This window comes from Strix aluco, chromosome 3, assembly GCF_031877795.1.
Source record: "Strix aluco isolate bStrAlu1 chromosome 3, bStrAlu1.hap1, whole genome shotgun sequence".
Classification (NCBI taxonomy): Eukaryota; Metazoa; Chordata; class Aves; order Strigiformes; family Strigidae; genus Strix; species Strix aluco.
The window spans coordinates 30,379,999-30,401,854 of NC_133933.1; the positions used below are offsets into that span (position 1 = coordinate 30,379,999).

The 21,856-nt window shown below is 38.1% G+C and overlaps 1 protein-coding gene across 2 annotated transcripts in view; it reads right to left on the reverse strand.

Moving 5' to 3' along the window:
• HHAT (hedgehog acyltransferase) overlaps nt 1–21,856 on the reverse strand; it is a 163,592-nt gene that overhangs the window by 126,620 nt on the left and 15,116 nt on the right. For both annotated transcript variants that reach the window (XM_074820639.1, XM_074820638.1), the window contains one exon: nt 15,106–15,256. In XM_074820639.1, the coding sequence (XP_074676740.1) occupies nt 15,106–15,256 (151 nt within the window). The remainder of the gene's footprint in view (nt 1–15,105; nt 15,257–21,856) is intronic.

The following is a 21,856-nucleotide window of genomic DNA, read 5'->3' on the forward strand; positions in this document are numbered from 1 at the left end:
TGTGAAATTTAAGATGATGATCATATAGAAATATTTAGATGCATGTTAAAAAGTTCACAAATTCCTTGAGTATTTCTTCAATAAAGCAGTAACATTCAAAGTAGTATAAACCACATAAAGTATGAATTGTGTATATTCTGTTACTGGAAATAATTTTAAGCATCCTGATGACCAGTGAGTCTGCATGTTTCCTGTCATGTGCAGGTAGATCCTCTATGCAAAACTACTGTGGAATCCTTTCTTTCCCCTTTTCTGCTCTGTACTGCACTAAAATGCAAGTAATTGCTCTGAATTCTCTCCATGATACAGGATAATCAAAGAAGTCCCTTGTCTCCTTCAGATACACAGAATATACTGAGAAGTAGGCCTTGCAAGCATATTCCACTTAGATCTGGTGAGGAAAACTTTGAGGACTTTTGACGGTGAGTTAGATCACACTACATTACAAGAACCATGCCTGAAAACTTCAGCACTAACATACTCTAGCAGTGAGTGCCAGTGCTTCTTTCCCCTGTTTCCTACATCCCTCAGCCAGCTCAGGAAAATCAAGCTCATGAACAATGTACTAGCAAATCCTTGACACTACAGGAAGGTATCTGCTGACTTGAGACATGTACCCAGTATCTGAAGTATGTGCTGGTTCTACAGGACTATCAATATAATCCCAGATCAACTGTGTGCATAACAGCACAATTGGAAAATGCAAGTGTCTTATTTCTAGTGCTGGCCTTGCTCTGAAATGGGCTTACACTCTGTACACAGAAAACATTTTGGCATATACTAAGCTCTTGAGCATCCTGTTCCAAAAAAAAAAAAAAAGCCTAGCTGGTCATTTGAGTACAACGTGGTTTTATTTTAACAGTATTGCTTGCAGTGTGCTGCCTTCTACCTGAAGCAACAAGAGAAATCATCAGGTAGTTAGTGGCATCCTGATAACAGCAGATACATCATGAGCTGTAGAAATTCTAGGAGTTAACAGGGAAGGAAAGTCCACTGGTTCAGCAGGGTGGAGAGGAGGGAAACAAATTTCTCACTTAAAGGCTGCCTTGCAACAGAATATTCTGCCAGAAACATGCACGTGGTCATCATTAAACCCATATTTTTATATTCCTTTCCTAAAATCATTCTCCATTTTACATTATTGTTATGTTACTGTGTAATTATACTGCATGAAGTATGGCCAGTTATCTTTCTGCATTGCTCCTGACTGGACACATACTGTAATTTGGCTCCCCCTCTTCACTAAAATACTGTGTTGTACAGTCTTCTATATCAGAGTTGCCCAGTCTGTATTTATAGCTCTGAAAACCTTTTCTTCCTACGACCAAGCACCTCAGTATGTTTGTGCTGGGATGAGGAGAAGAAACCTGTACAGTTCCAGGGAACAGCTGTACGCTAAACAGCCATCTTGCACATCTTCAGCCAAGCTCATCTTTTCAAGTTCCCCTAACTATTCTCTAAATGACAATGACCAAATCTGCCATCATCTCTGAAGGGACATAACAACTGAGCTTCTTGTAGAAAGGGATGTGGAGTATACAGATATCACCACTTTTGACACTGAACCAAAAGCCAAAGGACTTGGCCTTCAACAAGCATGGAAACTGGATGGTCCTGCTAACTAGAGATGATCGGAGCTGAAGGAGGTTGGGGTGGACAAACCTGAGGCGGCGTGGGTTCAGAGTGGGAGAGGAAATGAGACAGTTTGCTGCCTCATACCATCATGAGACTCATCTGAAAAGACGGCATGTCTTACATGCCATCTTTTCTCTCAATTTTTGCCCTTTCCAAAACATAATACACTTGCTATTAAAAAAGCTTTGTAATTATTTCATATAGGCTTTAGCTATTAAAATATTTCTACAAACATTCAATAAGTATTACAAATGAACATGATGGAATCAATTAGAATAAATGAAAAGGAGGAAAAAAGATCAGACTCTCACTAGGTATAACTCAGCTTAGATGCAGGCCCCATTTCCTCGGTGTGATGCTGTACTGATACATTTCATGTGAGCACTTAAGATCCTGAATTCTCAACAGCGTAAGCAGTCATTTAAAGTAGTAACTACACCAACAGAATTATGAGAATAAACAGTAGCAGAGTGTGCACCTAGATCTTAAAGACACCTCAGGACAGTATCATTGATTAGTTCCAAAAAGCAAGAACAACAAGACCGAACAATTTCAAACTATAAATGGGAGAATTAATTGCATTACTTAAGGCTATGGATATTGGGTACATGCACTTTTAAGCACCTAGGATAATGAATAGAGACATCGTGCAAGGCAAAAATCCTGAGAGGCTAGGATTATGGGAAGCTGTTTTTGACAAAACAATACCATAGACACTTTCAATTGTTATACTTGTTCACATTTAAATACATACTGCATTTAAGTCTACAAGTGAAGTGAAAAATACAGTGAAGCAGCAATGGAAACAGATCTGGTACATGTAATTAATCCCTCCATTCTCAGATGGAAAAGTTAACAAGGGGTAAAGAGGGTGTTTGTATAGCAGTGTTCAGAGTGCAACTTGGGGGTGGAATAAGCAACTTCAATTAAATGAAAAAAGAACAAGAAATCACACTACCTTTGTATTAAAAATTTCATAATGATCCCTTCAACATCACAGGAATCTACCCATCAGGCATGACAGGGTGCCCCACCCACCTCCCCGCCCATTAACTCAGAACTACACCTGCCATATGCTCACGGACATGATTATCTACTGCCTATAAAGTAAACCTATATTTACTTCATATTCCAGCAAAACTTATAATCAACTTCATACAGCTTGTTCAGCAAGTTCCTGAGCTTCTCTGCAAAATACAGGATTTATCTGGTAACCCTTGCAATATGGGGTGCCTCAGTTAACATAAAAGTTTCACAAATGCTTTTGAAATACTAGAACAAGCATAATTTTAATTAAAACCTTTATTCAGAAAATCTAAAAATAACAAGTGAAAGGATATCCATAGCAATACAAGTAAAAAAGTATTTGCCAGTTAAATTCTCTATACTGCTCAAACGTCAGTAGCAATATAGGGTTTTATTTTTTGAGAAATAATGGGTAAAATCTTGTTTATCAAAATAGTAATGATAGTCTTTGAATAGGGCAAAATCTTGACCAGTGAGTGGAACAATAAAGGTGACATATTTAGCCTCCATTTCATAATCACGTTACTCATTGCAAACAATTTCATAGTTCTTTTCTTTACAAAAACATGTTTAATTCTGTTCCTCTGAAGGGCAGTTTTGAATTACAGTTCTGTACACAACTAATTCTTTTGTTAAGCATGGAAGTTCTAGTTTCTGATACATTTAAACAAAAGATTATACATGTAATCCTTCCTAATCAAATCCATCTTTTCCCAGTATATCAACTAGAAGTCAATGACCAACAATATATATTTACTAAACCAACAAGGACCTTCTCCAAAATATAATCTTTGAAATCTCTGCCTGCAAGCATATCGCTCTCTCCTCAAGGTATATTTTCAAAATTATTTCACAGACATGCAGTTTCTGCTTTGAAAGCTAAATGCATAATGCAACAAGCTGCCTCCAAATTTGCATTCAGCACAAAACTGATGGGGGGGGAAAGTCCTCTTATACAGAAAAAATATGAAAAGGCAGAAAAATGCTGGTATGAACCACAGCCAGTAGCAATAGCACATGCACTGAAATCGTAATCCTGATGATTCCCAGGAAAAAAAAATAAGTACAGAAATCCTCTTTTTGTCCCCAGGATGCAAAAAGAATACATCTGAAAACCAAATGAGCAAAACTGACAAGTTTCTGTTCATGCTGCAGTTAGGATATCAGAGTGGCCAGTCATCTGTTTCCCCCTTGTGTCATGGGGTGGGGGGAGCTGTCCCACCTTCTACAAAGCTGTGCCTTCTGTCCACTGAGGTCTAAACTCTGGTTCCTCAAAGCAGTTGTATGAGTCTTTGGTATACAACTTTTACATTCAATGAATTTATTTAAGGACCTGACCCCACACCCACCTAGATGAAAACTGCTACTCATTAGCTGGGCTAGAATACAATTCACAATTCCAGTATGACGGCTAAAGGACCCCATCTCACAAAGCTGGATTGTGAGACCTCATTCCCAGTGATTTACAGCATAAAAAACCAGCCATAAATGCCAAGCACGTGTCAGGATCATATGAATTAAAGTTAAGCTCCTTACTGGAACCATTTTTCATGAAACTAATTACAATAATGAGTTGCCAAACGCCAGTTTTGTATAACCATATTTTTAAACCATGTGCTGAAGAGAAACCAGCACGGCTTTGTTCTCTCTCAGTTCTGCCCCAGGACTGTTGGGCTGCATGCAATTCCTGGAAACAAAGCACAACAAATCCTGCAACATGTAGCATAACCTGGGAAGCATTTGGTTAACCATGCACTTCAGCAAAGATGCCCACTGCAAATAGACAGTACATCACCACTCTGAAAAGCAGATAGTGGCATGATTCTAACTTCAGGCCCTATCTTCATGGGAGTAGATCTAGGTAGATAGCAGAGACTGCACTGCACTGTAGACAGAAATATCCTAGACACCTTAAAAACAGTCATGTTACTGCTGGAACATGAACAATTTTGAATGCAGAAAGGAAAGGAGTTCAAGCAGCAGCCCTACCCCACATTTCGCTGGAGCAAACCATACAATAATTGCACTTAAATCTCTTCAAATCAGTTAGACTAGTTGTCACTTACGGTGGCGATGAAATCCAACAAGTGGGTTATTAATTATAGCTTCAGTACTCTCTACCCTGAGGGCATTCATCATCTCTTAAAAGAAGCATTGTAGTTGCTGCAGTGTTTCAACAGCAGTACTCTGCCTTTCCTTTCACAAGTCTGGCTAAACTTTACATTTGAAAAATCTAACTCATTCACATATCCTCAGAGTAGACCTCCTATTTAACCATAGAACAGTGTTTGCAAGACCAGCACTTCTATTAGCAGTCTTTGCAAGTAGATCTGGCATTTTGCCGGTGAGCTGCTGACTAAGAGTCACTCCCACGCCAGAACATTTTGCACTGGATACTGAGAGGTCATTGAATGACAGCTGCTTTCACTGATCCAATGCTCTTAAGTTGCCTCATTGTCCCTCCTTCTCAAGCAATGTCTTACAGCAGGGATGCCCAAAAGACTGTGGTAAATGAGAGAATTCCCTTGACAGATGCCCCACCATTTAGCAGTTCTCAACTACTTTTCTGGATCCTCCTATTTCTGTTCATCTCTCTTCCAATGCTGCCTGTGGCAACCTCCCCCGCTGGCAATCCCTCAAAGATGACAGTTTCCAAATTACAGATAATTACAAGTGTGCAACGTAAGTCTGAAACATGTTTTAGAGTCTTGTCTGAAGAGTAAGATTACTACAGGAAAAGCAGACAGCAAAGTCTATATACAGGTTTTGTAAGTGCTTGTATTTAATGTCTCAATGAACTATAAAACTTTGCTAAAGCAAATCCCCTAGAGGGGATATACCTCCCGAGTAGAATAACTATTTTTCAACTAGTGACTGCTACCAATTGACTCATCTTCATTATTAAAGATCTGGGAAAGCCATCCATATTTTTAAAAGACACTTTTGCCTGTCCATAGCTTGCATAGATTCAGACATACTGTTTTCTGCAAGTTTACTTGAAGCCTACACCTTTATAGCAAAGCTTGTCTCCTCAGTGACAATCAGTACACTTCCTAAATAATATAACTGCCACCATGCTAGGACACACTATTTAGAAGGCAGATGTACAACTTAATAGAAAAACAACAGTCAAATTATCACAGAAGATACTTTACAGTAGAAATAAATATAGCAAGCAAAGTATTAATCTAAAAAGCCTGGAGTGATTAGTGTTGTTAGTTTTTAAAATGAAGATGGAAAGATGCGTGATAAAAAATGAGATCCAATCCAATATAATCACTCATTTGGATTTATCTATTACCCAAACTATGGAATATACTTTTGGACACCGAGCCTTGAAAGTCACATTGCACCACTTCCTGAGGACTCTTTTGCCACATACAAGTATGTTCTTGGAGCTCTCATTTTTCACTTCAGCCTTTCAAGCAGTGCAAGACACTTTGTGAATTCCACCCACATACAGATTTCACAGTCTGCCCACTGATATGGTATTGGAATCAGGAACAAATACATACACGGACCTCTTTTGGCAATCCTTCAAGGTAAACAATAACAAATCCTATTCTTTCCTATGCAAAATCAGAATATCTCTGTTCTTACCATGCAACATACAATGAAGCAAACCCTGGCTCAACCCAATGAGAAAATCAAGTGAATTTAATGTTCTTTTAAACATCAAGATCTTAAGAACCTGCTTAAGCCTAGGTCTCAAGCTTCAATGGACTGTCTTTTATTTGAGAGCTTTAAGTTTTAACCATCTGCAATGCAGCAAACTAGTAGCAGCATTCTTTCATTTCCATGTAAAAATGTAGCTAAGACTCAAAAAAAAAAATCTGTATTTGAAAAAATATGAAGACTGTCAAATGCTTTTATATCATGTCTTTGACAAGCAATTTCTTGTTACAGTAATAATAAGCAGGACTTGTATATACATGAAGATATCTATCATATTCTGACACTTGCTTAAGGACATACTGGAATTTTAACACTTCACGCTTAGATGAAACACTCTGAATTTCTGTTGTTTCTTCCCGGAATCATTAAACAGTACTAAGTTGCTTTTTGGTTTCCTCCATTATTGGAATAACCAAAGCTGCTACTGCATTCATCTTGTGACAGATGCCTCCATCTGGAGTTCCTGCTCAGTGTTGTAGAGCTCTTCAGCACCAATACAGCGGATGCGTAAACATTCACCTTACTTCACAGAAAGAGTACTTTGTAAATATGTGATTACTTTGAAGTTGAACAGAGCAAACCCTAAACATTTTACTTGGAAAGTATCTCAGGGAGAATCTAGGGCTTCCTATACCTATGAGAATGGTGGAAATCCACAATGAAATCCTGACCCAGTCAAAATCAAAAGCCCTCACTGATTTCAATGGAAGCAGATATACCTGGACTGACTCTGGACAGTCCGTATAACACAGGATACAGTTCAACTTTTTAGAGACCCCTTCACCTCCGAGTAGAAAATATCAGTAAGTCCCAAAGCTTCATCTGTGGAGTTTCAGTTATTAGCTGGGAGCTCAGGCTGGAGACCTGCATAGCAAAAATAATCTACAAGATAACCACAAGGAGAAAGTTCTTTTGTGGACCACATAAAAAGACTTCACAAACTGCTAGTGGCCTCCAGCCTACAAATTGGATCCATGATCGAATGTGTCTTGTTTCATTTCAATTTAAACACACAACTTGTATTATATCAGAAAGCCTGAGGGAAGTTTTAATGATTCTAGGCAGCAATTTCCTCCCACCTCTGCAATCTCCTGGCCAGAGAGACAAGCAGAACTTTAAGCAGGCATCAGTCATTGCCAGTGTTAATGTAAGATTACACACAGGTCTGCCTATTTAGAAGGCTTTAAGACAAGAAATTAGTTCTGTTTCTCACATATCAGTCACATTGGAACTTGGTGATACAGTTCAGCAGACACTTTCTTAAAAAGAGCAAATCTCATTTATATTCTGTAAATCTCTCCTAGAACCCTTCAGAAGAAATATTACTTTAATTTTATACCTTACCTGATTCTTCACAAGCCTGTGGTAGCTCATGGAGAGTGGATAAAACCTAATGCCTATTAGTACCAAACTCCCATAGGGTAAGTTCTCCTTCAGTTTTCCTCAAGTAAGACACTTGCAATGCAGTGTGATTGTCCAATTACTATGAGATCCCTATCCTTATTGCAAACATAACAATGAAGTTTATTAATAGCCATTACTCATTTTCTACAGTGGTTGTGAACAGGCAGAGTGCTGTTTGCCAAATATGAGTAGCAGTAATGGTTTGTATCTATGCAGAGCTCATATCAAACACTGAAGAATGGGCTTCATGGGTGATCAGCAGTAGGTGGGCTTCATTTGTTTGTTAAAAAAAGCCCAGCAATTTCAAATTACAGTAACAAAGCAGTCACTATGCAAATAAATTTCCAATAATTATGCAATTTAGACCAAGAAGGATTAAGGTGCTTCACTATTGCCTCTTTTTACACTCCAAAGAGACAAATAACAGATTTTTTTTCTTCTACTGAAGAGATTTAAGGATCCTTTTAAAGCTTTAATATAACCAGCAAATTGAGCTGTACAGTTGATAAGAACTGTAGCATGCTCTAATTTGGCTGACGTCAAAAGCAGTTAAATCTTTTCTCTCTATCAGCGAGAGAATGACTAACCAGTCCAGAACTAAAGTATCTTTCATATATTCAGGTGACATGTTAAAATAATGTGTCACAGATCAATGCTTGGCTTTAAGCATCACAACAGTTAATGAAAAATACAACAAGCAAGTAAATTGGGAAAAGTGTTAATTTTTCAACTGAGAAACAAGTTATTCCATTACTAAAAAACGTGCACTAATTCTGCAATTAATGCCCAATTTTTGGGCAAGTAGCTCAAGTATTTGAATACTGGAAAGCAGATGTAACATTTAAAGGCTACGTATAACTCCACAGCCTTTCTAAGGAGGGCTCTTCTCTTTGAAAGACCACCCTGACTCCAGCTGTTACTCCACATAGTAGCTGCACATTCCACACAGGAGCATACTGGTTAGAAGTACCACAGGAGTTGTAGGTGGCAAGGACATACAGCGAGACCTGCCTTAAATGCAACCCTGGTCCTTCCGTACCAACGGAAGGAAAAAAGAGCCCTTTCCTTTCTGAAACTCTCACCCAGCAACTTCAAAGATGACATAAAAAGATTCTCAAGAATGAAAACTAGTATTCTTTAAGCTTTTTAAAGCACATAATCCAAAAGTTTTCCATGACAAAACTGTTCTTATGCATGTTATTTTTACTACTGATTTGGAATCCAATTCAGTGTACTTGTCCAGGCAGGACTCACAAACCAGACCTTATGACTTCAGAATGTTAAGCCTTCTTTTGCAAACGTTAATGTGGCTCATGGGCATCGATGTATTTGGACTTCTGCAAAAGAGCACTAGGCCGTTTCAACACTGTGGGTGTAATTCTGTTTAATACAACTCTCCTTTTAAATAATCTTTTTTCATATTTAAGAGATCATGTCTACAAATATAGGGTGGAGAAAAGGTGCTTTTTGATTTTTAAGTAGAAATGCTGCAGCATTTTTAAGATGAAAACCAGTGAGAAGCTAGATCATTAAATGACATTTTTGTTTTACCAGATACACTAAAACACACTGGACAACTTTTTCTTTGAAAATATCGAAGGCTGGAAATATACCAGAAGTGACACTCCTAATCTCCAGAGGAAAGGGAAATATGCATAAACCTGTCCTTCCTTGTCTTGTTTTTCAGTTCCAGCTACTAGGTAAGTCCCATCAGAGGCATGGAGTAGAGAGCTTTCAAAAACATAGCTGTCTTGAACTATAGGATAGATACAAAGCAAATCACCTCAAAATACCCAATCCTCTTGAAGCTGACTGCTAGGCCATTTATAGCACTTAAAATGAGATCCCCTGTTCATAGCACAACTAGGCTTGGAGTTCCTTTTCACTGCCTGCTTCTCCTTCCCTCATGCAAATTTTTCAAGGATTTATAACTTAACTGACTCCTGAGGATACCTGTCATGGGAAGGAGTTTATGATCCACCATTTAGCATCCTTCCTTTTTCCCCCCTATAATTACCTCCAAATGACAGGTTGCACCACAGTGATTTGCTATTATTACTAGCATGTAATCAGAGAACTAAACTCATAGAAAGGAGAAATATAGGGAGAAAAATCTGCTAACTTGAATTTCAGACCATCTGTCAACTCACCTAGAAACACCACAGGAAAAGAGCACTACAATACTCAAACAGAAAGCAGACTTCCACAGGAGTTTGTTAGAGTACAAGCCCCTAAACTTGTAAAGACACCTTTTCCTGAGCCCAGAGGCAGGGGTGTCATCCTGACTACACACGACTGTAGCACAGTTAGACAGTTATGTTTGTTTTTTGTGCCAGACATTGGTTATTTGGGAATTTAAGGAGGCAAGCTTCTCAAATCAAGCACTTACAGAAACAGCATTTCTCATCTTATTTAAATTTCCTTAATGATATAACATAAAGCCTTTCAGCAGCTTACTAGTCTTGATATATTTAATAAGTTAACTCCCCAAATGATTTATTCCAATACAAAAATCTGAAGCCCAAAGAACGGAAGTACATGATAAACTGGACTGAGACCATGAGAAGCACAGGTGAAAATGGACTTCAATTACTTTTCCTCTACAGGTCAGAAAATCCATTTTCCTTGTTTAAAAATCTATTCTAGTTCTCAGCACAAACTAAGAACAGACAATTATAATTATAAAAAAATAAATACTATCAAGCATTTAAGCCCGAAATAAGAGAGTTTTGCTTGCTATTCATCATGCCAAAATTACTGCATGTGGTCACAGTGATCTCTTGTGCTCACACTCACACATAACATCAGTATCAGACTTGTCTTTTCCCAGAAAAGAATCTGAAAGTAAGGGAAAATACCCTGTACAGTCCTTTCTGATAGACATACACAAGGAACTGTTTCCAGAGGGGGAAGGTTTCAAGAACAGCAGTGAAGGTAGACAAAGTATCAGGATGAGGAAGTAACAGATGCAGATGAGATTATATTTTCACTTGTAGATCCACTTTCTATGGCATGGTTATAGCCGAGAATGCTATTAGCCTACAGCAAAATTCTACTCCATAATTTGGAGCAATTCACTGAGACCTTGCATACAGACCACTTTTCCCATATAAGGCAAGCAATGCTTTTGCAATAATGAGGCATGTAAACCAGACTGAACCATAGATGACTTCTTTCAAATCATAACCAGGCACCATTTTTGGATGTCACCAAAACATCTGTGGGATAAACTTAACATGGGTTCATATAAAAGTGTGTACATATGTCTGTACATGCAAAATACAGCCCTCCTAGTCCATCCATTAGCATGCAAGAAAATTAGGGGGTTGACTTATGCCAGACTCCTGTCTGGACAAGAATTGGGGTGTTAAATACAAGGTGGAATCTAGAACTTCCAGTATGGTAGCTGAAAACAGTCAGATCTTTCTCCATCATTGCATTATTTTATTTTTATCTTGCAGCATTTCTTTGACTCCATTTTCTTTATTCTAGATGAATTTGTTTCCTGTTAAATCCACCTTTCAAATACTACTACTTAGTGCCTTCCTGAATCTGTCTTTGCTGAGGCTGACCTATATTAAACATGCATAAAGTTTTAGCAGAATTTGTCCCCAACACATTTGTCTCAAAATTACTTTGGGATAAGATACTTGGGAATGTGCATGTTTTAAGGTGGAAAGGCAGAGAAGAAGAGTTGTGCTTCTGCACATTTTGTATCAGTCTGTGACCATAGATAACTGGTTTCTTATGACATGCTATTCCCACGGCACATCAAAACACATCTGATCAATGTGTCCAATATCTTTGCAGAAAAGCACTCACACTCAGTAACATAGTATGGAAACAAAAATGGAAGTATGATTTTTCCCCATGAACAGCATCTGTGCTAAACGTTGTCCTAATTTATGAACTGACAAGTTTCTTTGTGGAATACATTGCCGAAGTCATTTACTTATGTCAAAATTGATACAGGATTTAGTTACATGCTATCTGTTGTTTCTGTAGTTTCCACACCCTTATTCCTCCACTAGGATATTTTTCCATATTGAACTAATTTGCAAGTTTCAACAGCAGCACAACTTTTTCCAGTTGCACTATGCAATTCACCCCCCACCTAAGAAGTTGTGTGGCAGACATCAGTCTTGAACCAATTCTTTAAAAGCACTTACAAGTTTCAAACAACATTTGTTGCTCACGCACTATTCAATACCTTGCTTTCGACTTTGGTAACAAAAAACAAGTTTTAATTTCTCATGACTTAAGATAAAGCAGACATTAAAAACTCTAAGTTGGTGTGTCACTGAACTGCTGCCCTATCTGGAAATCAGGAGCTCAGAAACTCCTTTTCACAGCTATAATCAAGTTTCTGAATAGTAATACATTTATCATGCGTTCATTAGCTGTGCAGCTGCATATTTAGTAAGACAATATCCTGGTAAAATGAAACCACAGTAACATATTCAACACCTGTATTTGTCTTGAGACAGTAAACAAGATTGCTAATTTTTTGACTCAAGAGATTGTCTTGATTAAATAAAGTGCAAATTAGGCAGAATCTACTATTAAGTTGATAAATCAAATTGTGTCCATTCAAACTTAGAAATAAAAGGCTTTAATTAAAAAGGAGTTATTGTTTAGTACCATAAATAGGGAGGCAGAGTACCTGATCTGTTTTTCTAATAACCTGCTTTGCTTTTCAGCTTCAGAGAAATTTTAGACACACTGTAGTATCCTTCTTACCTTCCTGACTGAAAGCTCTTCCACCTGCTATATTACATAGTGAATTATGTCCGCCCGTACTCCTTATAAGTGACACTGGTCTGGACGTATCTGATCAAAAGCTTTGTTGTTATGACCAAAGGACACCAGGTGGTGGTGGAAGACTCCTTAGTAGCATATTTGCATTCCTTACATTGTGGCATTCATGTTGTCTTTATCTTCAGGCTACCTTCTCTCCTTCAAAATCTGCACTGCTAATAGCTTTGAGACATAAAGACAGCAATACTGGGTCCTCCGAAAGCCTAGCTAGCATAATACCCTGCTTCTGAGAGTACCTAAAAGCAGACACCACCAGCAAGAAGGATAAGAGCAAACCAAACACACACAAACACTTTTTTCAAAGCAGCTTCACAGATGTCAGCCAGCAGGTAACAGTGGTGCACTTCATGTCATCTGGCTCATTCCACCCCACTCCATTTCCCAACACGGCCCTAGAAGCTTTTAATAAGCTGTACCAGGCTACCATTTTACAAAAACAGAGCCTGGTACAAGTCGCCTCACTCTACCAGCTTAAAACTAGGCACTGTGTTATTAACATTTAAATTTGACTCACTCTGATAAAGTTGTTAGCAACATTCACATAGAAGTCCACGTATTCACAAACTACAAAAAAGTATTTAGCACTTTAAGGAAAGTGTCACAAGCTATTTACTTTTACCCTTTTTTCTAACTTTTATGATAAACCCATTGTCTCCACACTTTCTGTCCTGTTCAGGCAGTCATACATTTCAGAAACAAAGGCTATTCCCACTCCTAACACTGACATTCCTATATAACGTACCAAAATAAATAAAAAAACCTGCAAAGCCTCTGGGTAGTAGTGATTGAAGAGTTTAACTGTAAAGGCATAAGGGCATCATAATTCAGGGATTCAGAGGGCAAGCTATGCAGGATTCCTTAGATAACTGAGAGTGACCCATAATTCACTAGCAGCCATAGGGAATTCTACCATCTACACAGCTTTGAGAGCAAGAAATCAAGTCAGCAGTACATGAACTCATTTCTTCAACCTTCAAGAGCAAACAAATTCCATCCACAAGATAATTTTATTATTTCTGGCAGTGAATGTTTGATACGTATATGAACGAAATACTTGTGCAAACAGTAAATATCAGCAGCTGACATTTTTTCCTTCTGTAAAAAAAATTAAGCTTTCTGCTTAGATATTAGTTTCATTTTCTTATGAGATAAAGGTTATGAATATTTTTTAAAGAACCCCCTATGTTTTTACTGTGCTACACCACACATCTTTGCAGGCACAGAGTACCTTTTCATGGTCTGTTACAACCACCTGACACAGCAGTGTCATTGGTATTTGTGCTGAAGATCAGTTTCATTTGGCACCTCCAGAGCAGTAACACATATTCCTTGGAATAATAACTGCAGGAGAAGGAAAAAAACCACTGCTGTTTGTAACTCTGCTTGCAGTCCAAGAGATGCTGCTCTCAGGAGAACGCCTGGTAAAAACCACAGGTTTCTATACTAACTCTATAGGTCATAACTGCAGTTCAAACTTTAAAAAATAATTTAAGCCAAGGCATTTGCTAGTATCTTACTATTTTTAACAGTTCATCTGTTTTCTGCATTCTATTTCTACTGCATTTCTTATAAAGCCTTCTTGTTACAAGTAGCTTCAAGACAAAAAACAAAATTAAAATCTCATCCAACAAAGCTCTGATAATAGCAGGCCTGCTGATTTTATGGCTAAAATGAAAAAGCTTCATTCATATTGCAAAGCAGTCAGAGACCAAACAGGGTAAACACCACTGCGCTAGGCTCACACAACACAAGAGAAGTCTCTGCCCTAAAAAGCTGACAAGTCTAAATCATTTTAAATAATGTTTCTAGAAGTCTGGGGCACAGCATCCCACAGACGAAAAGAACTAGAGATAGTGCAGAAGAAAACAAGGGAGGGGTAAAGTCAAGTGAATCCACTGTTACACACATGCTAAACAGTAAGCAGTATCCACCTGGGAGACAGTTTTCAGTGAACACTAATTTAAAGCAACTGCAAGATTCCAAACTGATACTTTTTTGTGAAATACTGTGCTGAAACTCTTTAAAAGCAAATGGGATCCAGAAATTCATCCTACATTATTAGAAATACTATGAAAAATGGTAATGGTTTACGTGTTGAAGACTTTCTCCACTGCATGACTCTACATATTAAGGTGTTTATAACTACAGCTTTCCTCATAGGGTGATTAATCAAGCATTTCTTTTCCTTCTCTGGAAGAATATCTAGCTGAAATGTGGGTTTCAGACCAAGACAGAAAAACGAACTATTTAATAGTTATCTGGAAAAGGATAACTGCTATGTTAGTGAAGCTAAGTAGACTGAGTCTAATTCTAATAACTAAGAGGATGAAAATGCTGAAAGGGATGCTTGCCCTTACCCTCTAGAGTGTGAGAAAAGTAACCATCAAATTGAATTTAATTTAGAAAGTGCTGAATCATGGGGGTGAGAAAAAGCACGAGGACATGAAAGCAAGCATGTATGTGACCATGAGCACACAACATGCATGTTCTTATACACTGACTGCCATATATCAGTAATAAACTGTCTGAAAAGCAATAATGACTAACCTCCACATTTTAGTGAAACTGTGCATCAGGCTCACACAACAAGGCAGAGCTGGAGGTTTGAGTCCATCCATTTGAAGGAGGAGGGCAGGAACACCATACAAAACCAGATATTTCACATAAAAAAATAGTACTTGAGCTAAAGCCAGGCCACCTAAAAGAAAAAAAAAAAATTTAAAATCATACCTTAAACAAGTCTTGAAATACTTTTAAAACTTGTTAATACTGATTACTTCCAAACTGCCATTATTCAAAGAACCGAAGCAAGCACTATCAGTTGATGTGATATACAATACATACTTTTGCAACAGCTGTAGGACACAAGCACATGCAATGATGACTTTAGGCACACATGCACAAAATAGTACCATCATTCCAATATGAAGGCATAAGTAAGCATCTGTAGTTCCACTTTCAAAAAAAAATCTTTGGACTGTGGGTATTGACTGCTATGAAAAACAAATACTGACTTATGTTGAGCTAAAAAAATCAGAACATAGCAATATAAACAATGAACATTTACCCCAGGGACAATAAATTTTATCTTTGCAAAAAAACCCAACCAACCATGCTTCACTTGTTCCTCCAGACAGGTATAAACAATGGTTATCTTTGCAGCTTATACTGACAGCTCCACAAACACCCCATGTACTGTCAGGTTTTTTGTATCCCCCAAATCATTCCCTACAAAATCCCTCCTGCTGCAGCCAAGGCATAGAAGACTGGAACTCCACTTGGCATAATGCTTAAGGCATATTTCAGTTTTTAAACCCACAGGACAAAGGCCTCCTTAAGGGGCTTTAGCTGCCTGATTTCCAGAGGAGAAATTTTGGCAGTGTGTTTGCTCACAGCTTAACCCCAAGGTATGGCACAACATACAGCATCTTGACCAGGTGTTAGATGAAAATCACACTGGCTATTCTCAGAGTTATTACACAAGTTACTGTGAGCAACAATATTAAAATACATAAAGCAAGATGATTCATATCAATATTCTAAATGTTTTCTGCTGAATAAAACACTATTTGACCAATAATCATAAGAAGAAAATTCAGTTTAAAGCAGATGCCAACACCTTCATAGAAACTGTTGAGAATTCACTCCTAAAAGTTCCACTGACTTCACTGAACTTTTCCATTCGACTGACAGTTGACAGAAGTAAAATCTAATCTCAAAGGAGGGAAAATAAAATTAAATTATTGTCATTTGGAAGAGTAAAAAAAAAAAACAAAATGCAATTGTTATGTCTCCTCCTTTTCCAGTGTTTTGCTTTCCCTCACTGATATTGACCAAGTTGTGATTTGACTGGAGTACTTTAGATATTTAACGGAATTTTAAAACCTTCCAGCAGACTTTCCTTGGAGACAAAGTTTTCGATCTGACTCCAGCAGTACACATCCGTGAACATCTAAGTCTGCTTTTCTTTTTTCCACAAAACATTCCTTTTGCATTCTGCTGACTAATGAGTATACTATGGATGACAACCAAAAGTTAAACAATAAAAATTCATTTAACATACAACAACCTAGGGTGAAATTCTGGCATTAATAATGTAAATTGCAGAACTCCTGCTAGCCTAAACATGGCCAGCATTTTGCTGCTACAGTCCAACGTTTTTAGTTTTAGTATCATGATCCATGTGCATGCTATAAGAAACAGTTGTGTCACACAAGGTAAAAATTGATGTTAGAACAACATACCTAGACCTGAAGCTTATGGTATTTTCCTTCAGGGAAACAGTCATCTAGTATTCAATAACATTCTTCCCCAGAGGAAAACAAACAATCAGAAGCACAATTTGGATACTAGCCAATTAGCTACACATTAGATTACCACTAAATCATCTATACAGCTAACTTTCTGGTTTAATTCCCATCTCATTCAGTTTCTCATTTCTTTTCTGACAAATTTCATTGGCAAGCTGAATGCTGACACCCACACAAACCGATTATGAAGATCGCAGCTGTCTGTGCACTGGTAAAATTCAAAATCGTGTGGCTGTGCATGACAAAGAGATTTAGAGACATAGACTACTGCTCTCTTGAGACCTGAAAATCAATACATTTGTTCTTAAATACAGTGATGAAATATTCCAAGTTCTCAGATACAAAGTTATAATACACAAGTTTCAGGGAAAAAAAAAAAAAAACATTTTCACCATCTCTAACAACATACATTTAAGTTGTCATTTGTGTTAACTAGCAGATAGCTCAATAGCACCAGTATCTTAAATAAATATAGATGTCATATCACCAGTTGTTACCTGACACACACTAGCTACTCTGCATGCAGCAATTCTAAGACTCACAACACTAGCAATGTGGAGGTCTCTACCAAAATATGTAGATTAAGTTCTCACTGGCTTTCAACTCATCCCAGTGGTGTGAGTTCTGGCAACACATGGAAAACTCAGGGCAAGATTTACTGCCACACAACAGCTGGGCTACATTGGCAACCAGCACAGGCTTTAAACCTTGAATATGTGAGACATTCCAGCTGCTTTGCATTTTGCTCCATTGTAACACAAAGCAGCCAGAAGTACACTGCTTCACCTGATTTAAATACATGAAATAAAGAAATTTAAGATCAATGCTAAACTTCTCAACTTTAACAATGTCACATTATATGTTCTCTAGTGTTTGATTTAAAGCTTAACTAGAACTCACACACAAGCATTATCTTAAATTGGAAAAAAGCTATATTAAGTGTATACTAAAGACACACCTATGGGAAAGAGTATTGCAAAAATGCTATCTTTTCCCCATAATAAATTCATTCAAATGATTCAGAGACAAGGTTAAATTTTTGTAACACTGCAACGTGTTAAGGGATAAAAAAAATATCAAGTTAAAGTACCCAATCTTAAACCCATGCACTTGAGCAGTCAAGCTGTTTGAAGTCCCAGATTAAGTTAACTGACTTTTCTAGAAATTGATATTTTCAATTTATCATCTTGCAATCCTTAAAACATTTTAAGTTTTCCCATGCTTTAAAAATGCATTCATAGACCTTAAAATATTTACCTTCCTTAAATTTACTGCAAAACTGCATTTTGTAAGTTTCATAAAGCTTTGTTTCAAAAATAATTAGAATTTAGAATATTCACAGAATTCCCCCACCCCACCCCCCCCCATTCTCAAAACTCTGCCTGGTATGTTTTGACAGAAGTTACCAAACAGAACATTTTCATAAGTGACAAAAGATTTGGATCCAGGTATTGGAAACCACACTTGGCATTTTTCTGTCCATAAACCATCACCAAAACTCATGGTCAAAAATTGTAACTTGCACGCAATTTTATTACGAGTGCAACAGCACAAATTTACCCCTTCTGCAGCTACACAGACCCTATGTCATTAATAATTGTAGATGCTTGTTTCTGTCAAGTACCAGGGCAGGTTCAACTAGAAAATACACAGCAGAGATAAATATGCAGTCATATTTCAAAAGGGTTATTGACACATGCTACAATAGGAAACAGACATGTAAAAAGGCTCAGAATTTGGGGCCAGATCATAAAGTTCAAAACATCAGTCTTCAGAGGTTCATTTAACCTCTCATTTTTTTACATGCCTCCTCTTATGGAAAAGAATTGAAAATTATGCAGGGATTCCTTCAAATTATAATCTCCAGGAATAAGGCTCTGCATTGGAGCAGATAGGCTACAGATGTATCTCAGCAATAATGCCAACAATCATAAAAATGCATCAGGAGTTTTCAGCTCCATTAAAATCAATAAGAGCACAACTATTGACAAGCGTGGTAACACTGGGCTACAGCATTTTCTTCACAGCAGGACACTCCTGCTGACAGAAGCCCCAAGACCGAATCTACCATGACCTTAGTTTGGTATTGACCACAGCAGGAGGCTACATCTCATGCTGGGGGAAGCTTTCATATGAACATACGACTACCACAGCGCCAAGTCAACTTGGCACAGGCTGCCAGGTAAGCAGAGCTCTGCAGCCATTGCCAGCAATCCCACATACATCATGCTGTGCTCTCCTGTCCCCTGCTCAGGGCTAACCATCCACTCGTACCTCCTATGCTGACCTGAATTAATGCAAAAGTGACAACTCAATTCTGTTATTCCTGTCTCTAGCCAATGACAAAGAACATCGTGCAAGAAACATGAAGCACACTGATTTCATTACTTGAACAGAAAACAATGCAATTATTAATTAGGCTCATTGCTCAGCAGTGTTTTTCCCCTTTGAAAGAGGTGCTGGCTCACAAAATCAAAAGGAATTATGAAAAAAAAAGTACTACAGGGACTCATGCAGCCCAACTTCATATCCCAGCCTTCCAGTAGTAGCACACAAGAAGCAAGAAAAATCCTAAAACATACAAAGCAGTGGCAGGAAAGTACATATCACAGTGTTTGCCCAGGAGGCTAAGTGCTTCTTTTTAGACAGTTGAATGGACATAAAAATCCCAAAGTGAGTTACTTAAGCAAGATTAAACAGAGCTGCCAAGGGACTCTTGGTCAAGGCATACAGAGGTCTTCCAGGTTAAAGAAAACCAGAGGTTTTTTTCATGGATAGACATGCCTTGAAGTCACCTACCTTGAATACTCCTAAAACCTCTACAGTAAGCATTATGTTCACCAGTAACTACTTGCAGGAAGAACTCTAAATAAATCAACAGTTACACATTCTGCTGGTTTTGGCTGGGGTACAGTTAGTTTTCTTCACAGTAGCTAGTATGGGGCTATGTTGTGGATTTGTGCTGGAAACAGCGTTGGTCATTCAGGGATGTTTTAGTTATTGCTGAGCTGTGCTGACACAGAGTGAAGCCCTTGTCTGCTTCTCACAGCACCCCACCAGTGGGTAGACTGGGGGAGCACAAGAAGCTGGGAGGGGACAGAGCTGAGCCAGCTGACCCCAACTGACCAAAGGGATATCCCACTCCGTATGATGTCGTGCTCAGCATATAGAGCTGGGGGAAGAAGGGGGGGGGGGGGGGGACGGGACGTTTGGAGTTACATCATTTTGACTTCCCAAGTAACAGTTAATTCATGATGGAGCCCTGCTGTCCTGGAGATGGCCCAACACCTGCCTGACCATGGGAAGTGGTGAATGAAGTCCTTGTCTTCCTTTGCTGCATGCGCAGTTTTTGCTTTATTTATTAAACTGTCTTTTTCTCAGCCCAGGAGTTTTCTCACTTTTACCCTTTCTATTCTCTCCCCCATCCCACTGGGGGAGTGAACAGGCAGCTGGGTGGGGCTCAGTCAGTGGCTGGGGTTAAGCCACAACACACATGAGTAAAAATAGGCATAAATACAGGTTAATTGCCAATACTATCTAGAAGTTTAGTCTGCAGAAAAGCATATAAAAAAAATGTGCCTTCCCACACACACTTGTATAAAGCAGTGAACCACACCATGTTTTAGAGAATAAAATCTTAGTAAACTTTCTGAATCATGTTTGTGTTCCCAGTTTTCAGAACAGACATCAAGATGCCAAGTATTTTATCAGATCGTCCTTATCATTATCTTGCAGGATGAAAAAAAATCTCAGATTACTATTAGTATTTCATTACCATTTAGACAAATGCAGACACCCTCATTTCGATAGCAAAACACTGTATGTCTTAAAATGAACTCAGAAATCCATTTCCTAACTATGGGTTTATTAGAAAAAGAAATGCAACACATCAAAACCAGCACCCTACATCCAACTTACATGGACTACTCTGTAGGTCTTGCTTTCAAAGAGAAGCTTATGTAACATTTCTTCTTTTAAGAAATCAAAACATGAAATCACCAATTACAGATTAAACCAGGTGGCTCCACCTTTGAACAGATCATTCTAGACTGACATGCTGCTCATATGAAAATAAATACCATTTTGGAGTACTAGAGACTATTTAATAATTGAAACAATGATAGCTAATTGACACTAACTTGCATATACTTCACTAGAACAAACGGCACATGGTTAAGACCAATACATTACACCCACAGAACACTCATGACATTGTATCATGCATGCATACGTCTCAAATCTATGTGTCTACATCAGACACCTCTGACAGAACACATGCATACAGAGTCCTAGTCAAATATATTTTTACAATTACAGTATCTATTAGTATCCTGGATTAATCCAGTGCAACAATTGTATTAGACAATAAATTTTCATGCAGAATTCTGGCTTTCACCATACCTTGAGACTGACATGAATTTCTGTTCAGAGAAGCAGAGATGAGTAAATGGTGCTGAATCACCAGGCTAAATGTGAAGCCTCATAAGGAAAGTATAGGCAGTGGGGTTTTTTTTAACCTCTGCATTTTCAGAATCAGACTTAACACACAAATGAGTTAGCAACGCTCAACATCCATTTCTGTTTCTATACAACAGAGTGTACCCCACCAGAGTAAATTTTACCATTTATATTCTATGTTGACGTAGCCAAGAAAAAATAAATCACTTCAATTTAAGATCTTTCAACTAGCACTGTTGAGCTCCCTGTTACAAGTCAGTGAATTTGGCATTCAGCTACAGAAGCCTGAAGAACACAGGTTGGAAAGGATCACCAATCTACCTGCCCTTTATTTTTTAATTCTTCTCCCAAGCTTCATTGCATACCACGTCCAAACACTACTCACTAGAGCAGATGATCTGGCCCAGCATTGTTACTCTGCTGTGCTGCAGTTCACCATAATGGCTTTTCTCATTGGTGCCTGCAAATCTTCATTTTACAGTGTAAAATGTAAAGGCATCAAATTAATTCCAATTAAAAGCTGAGAATTA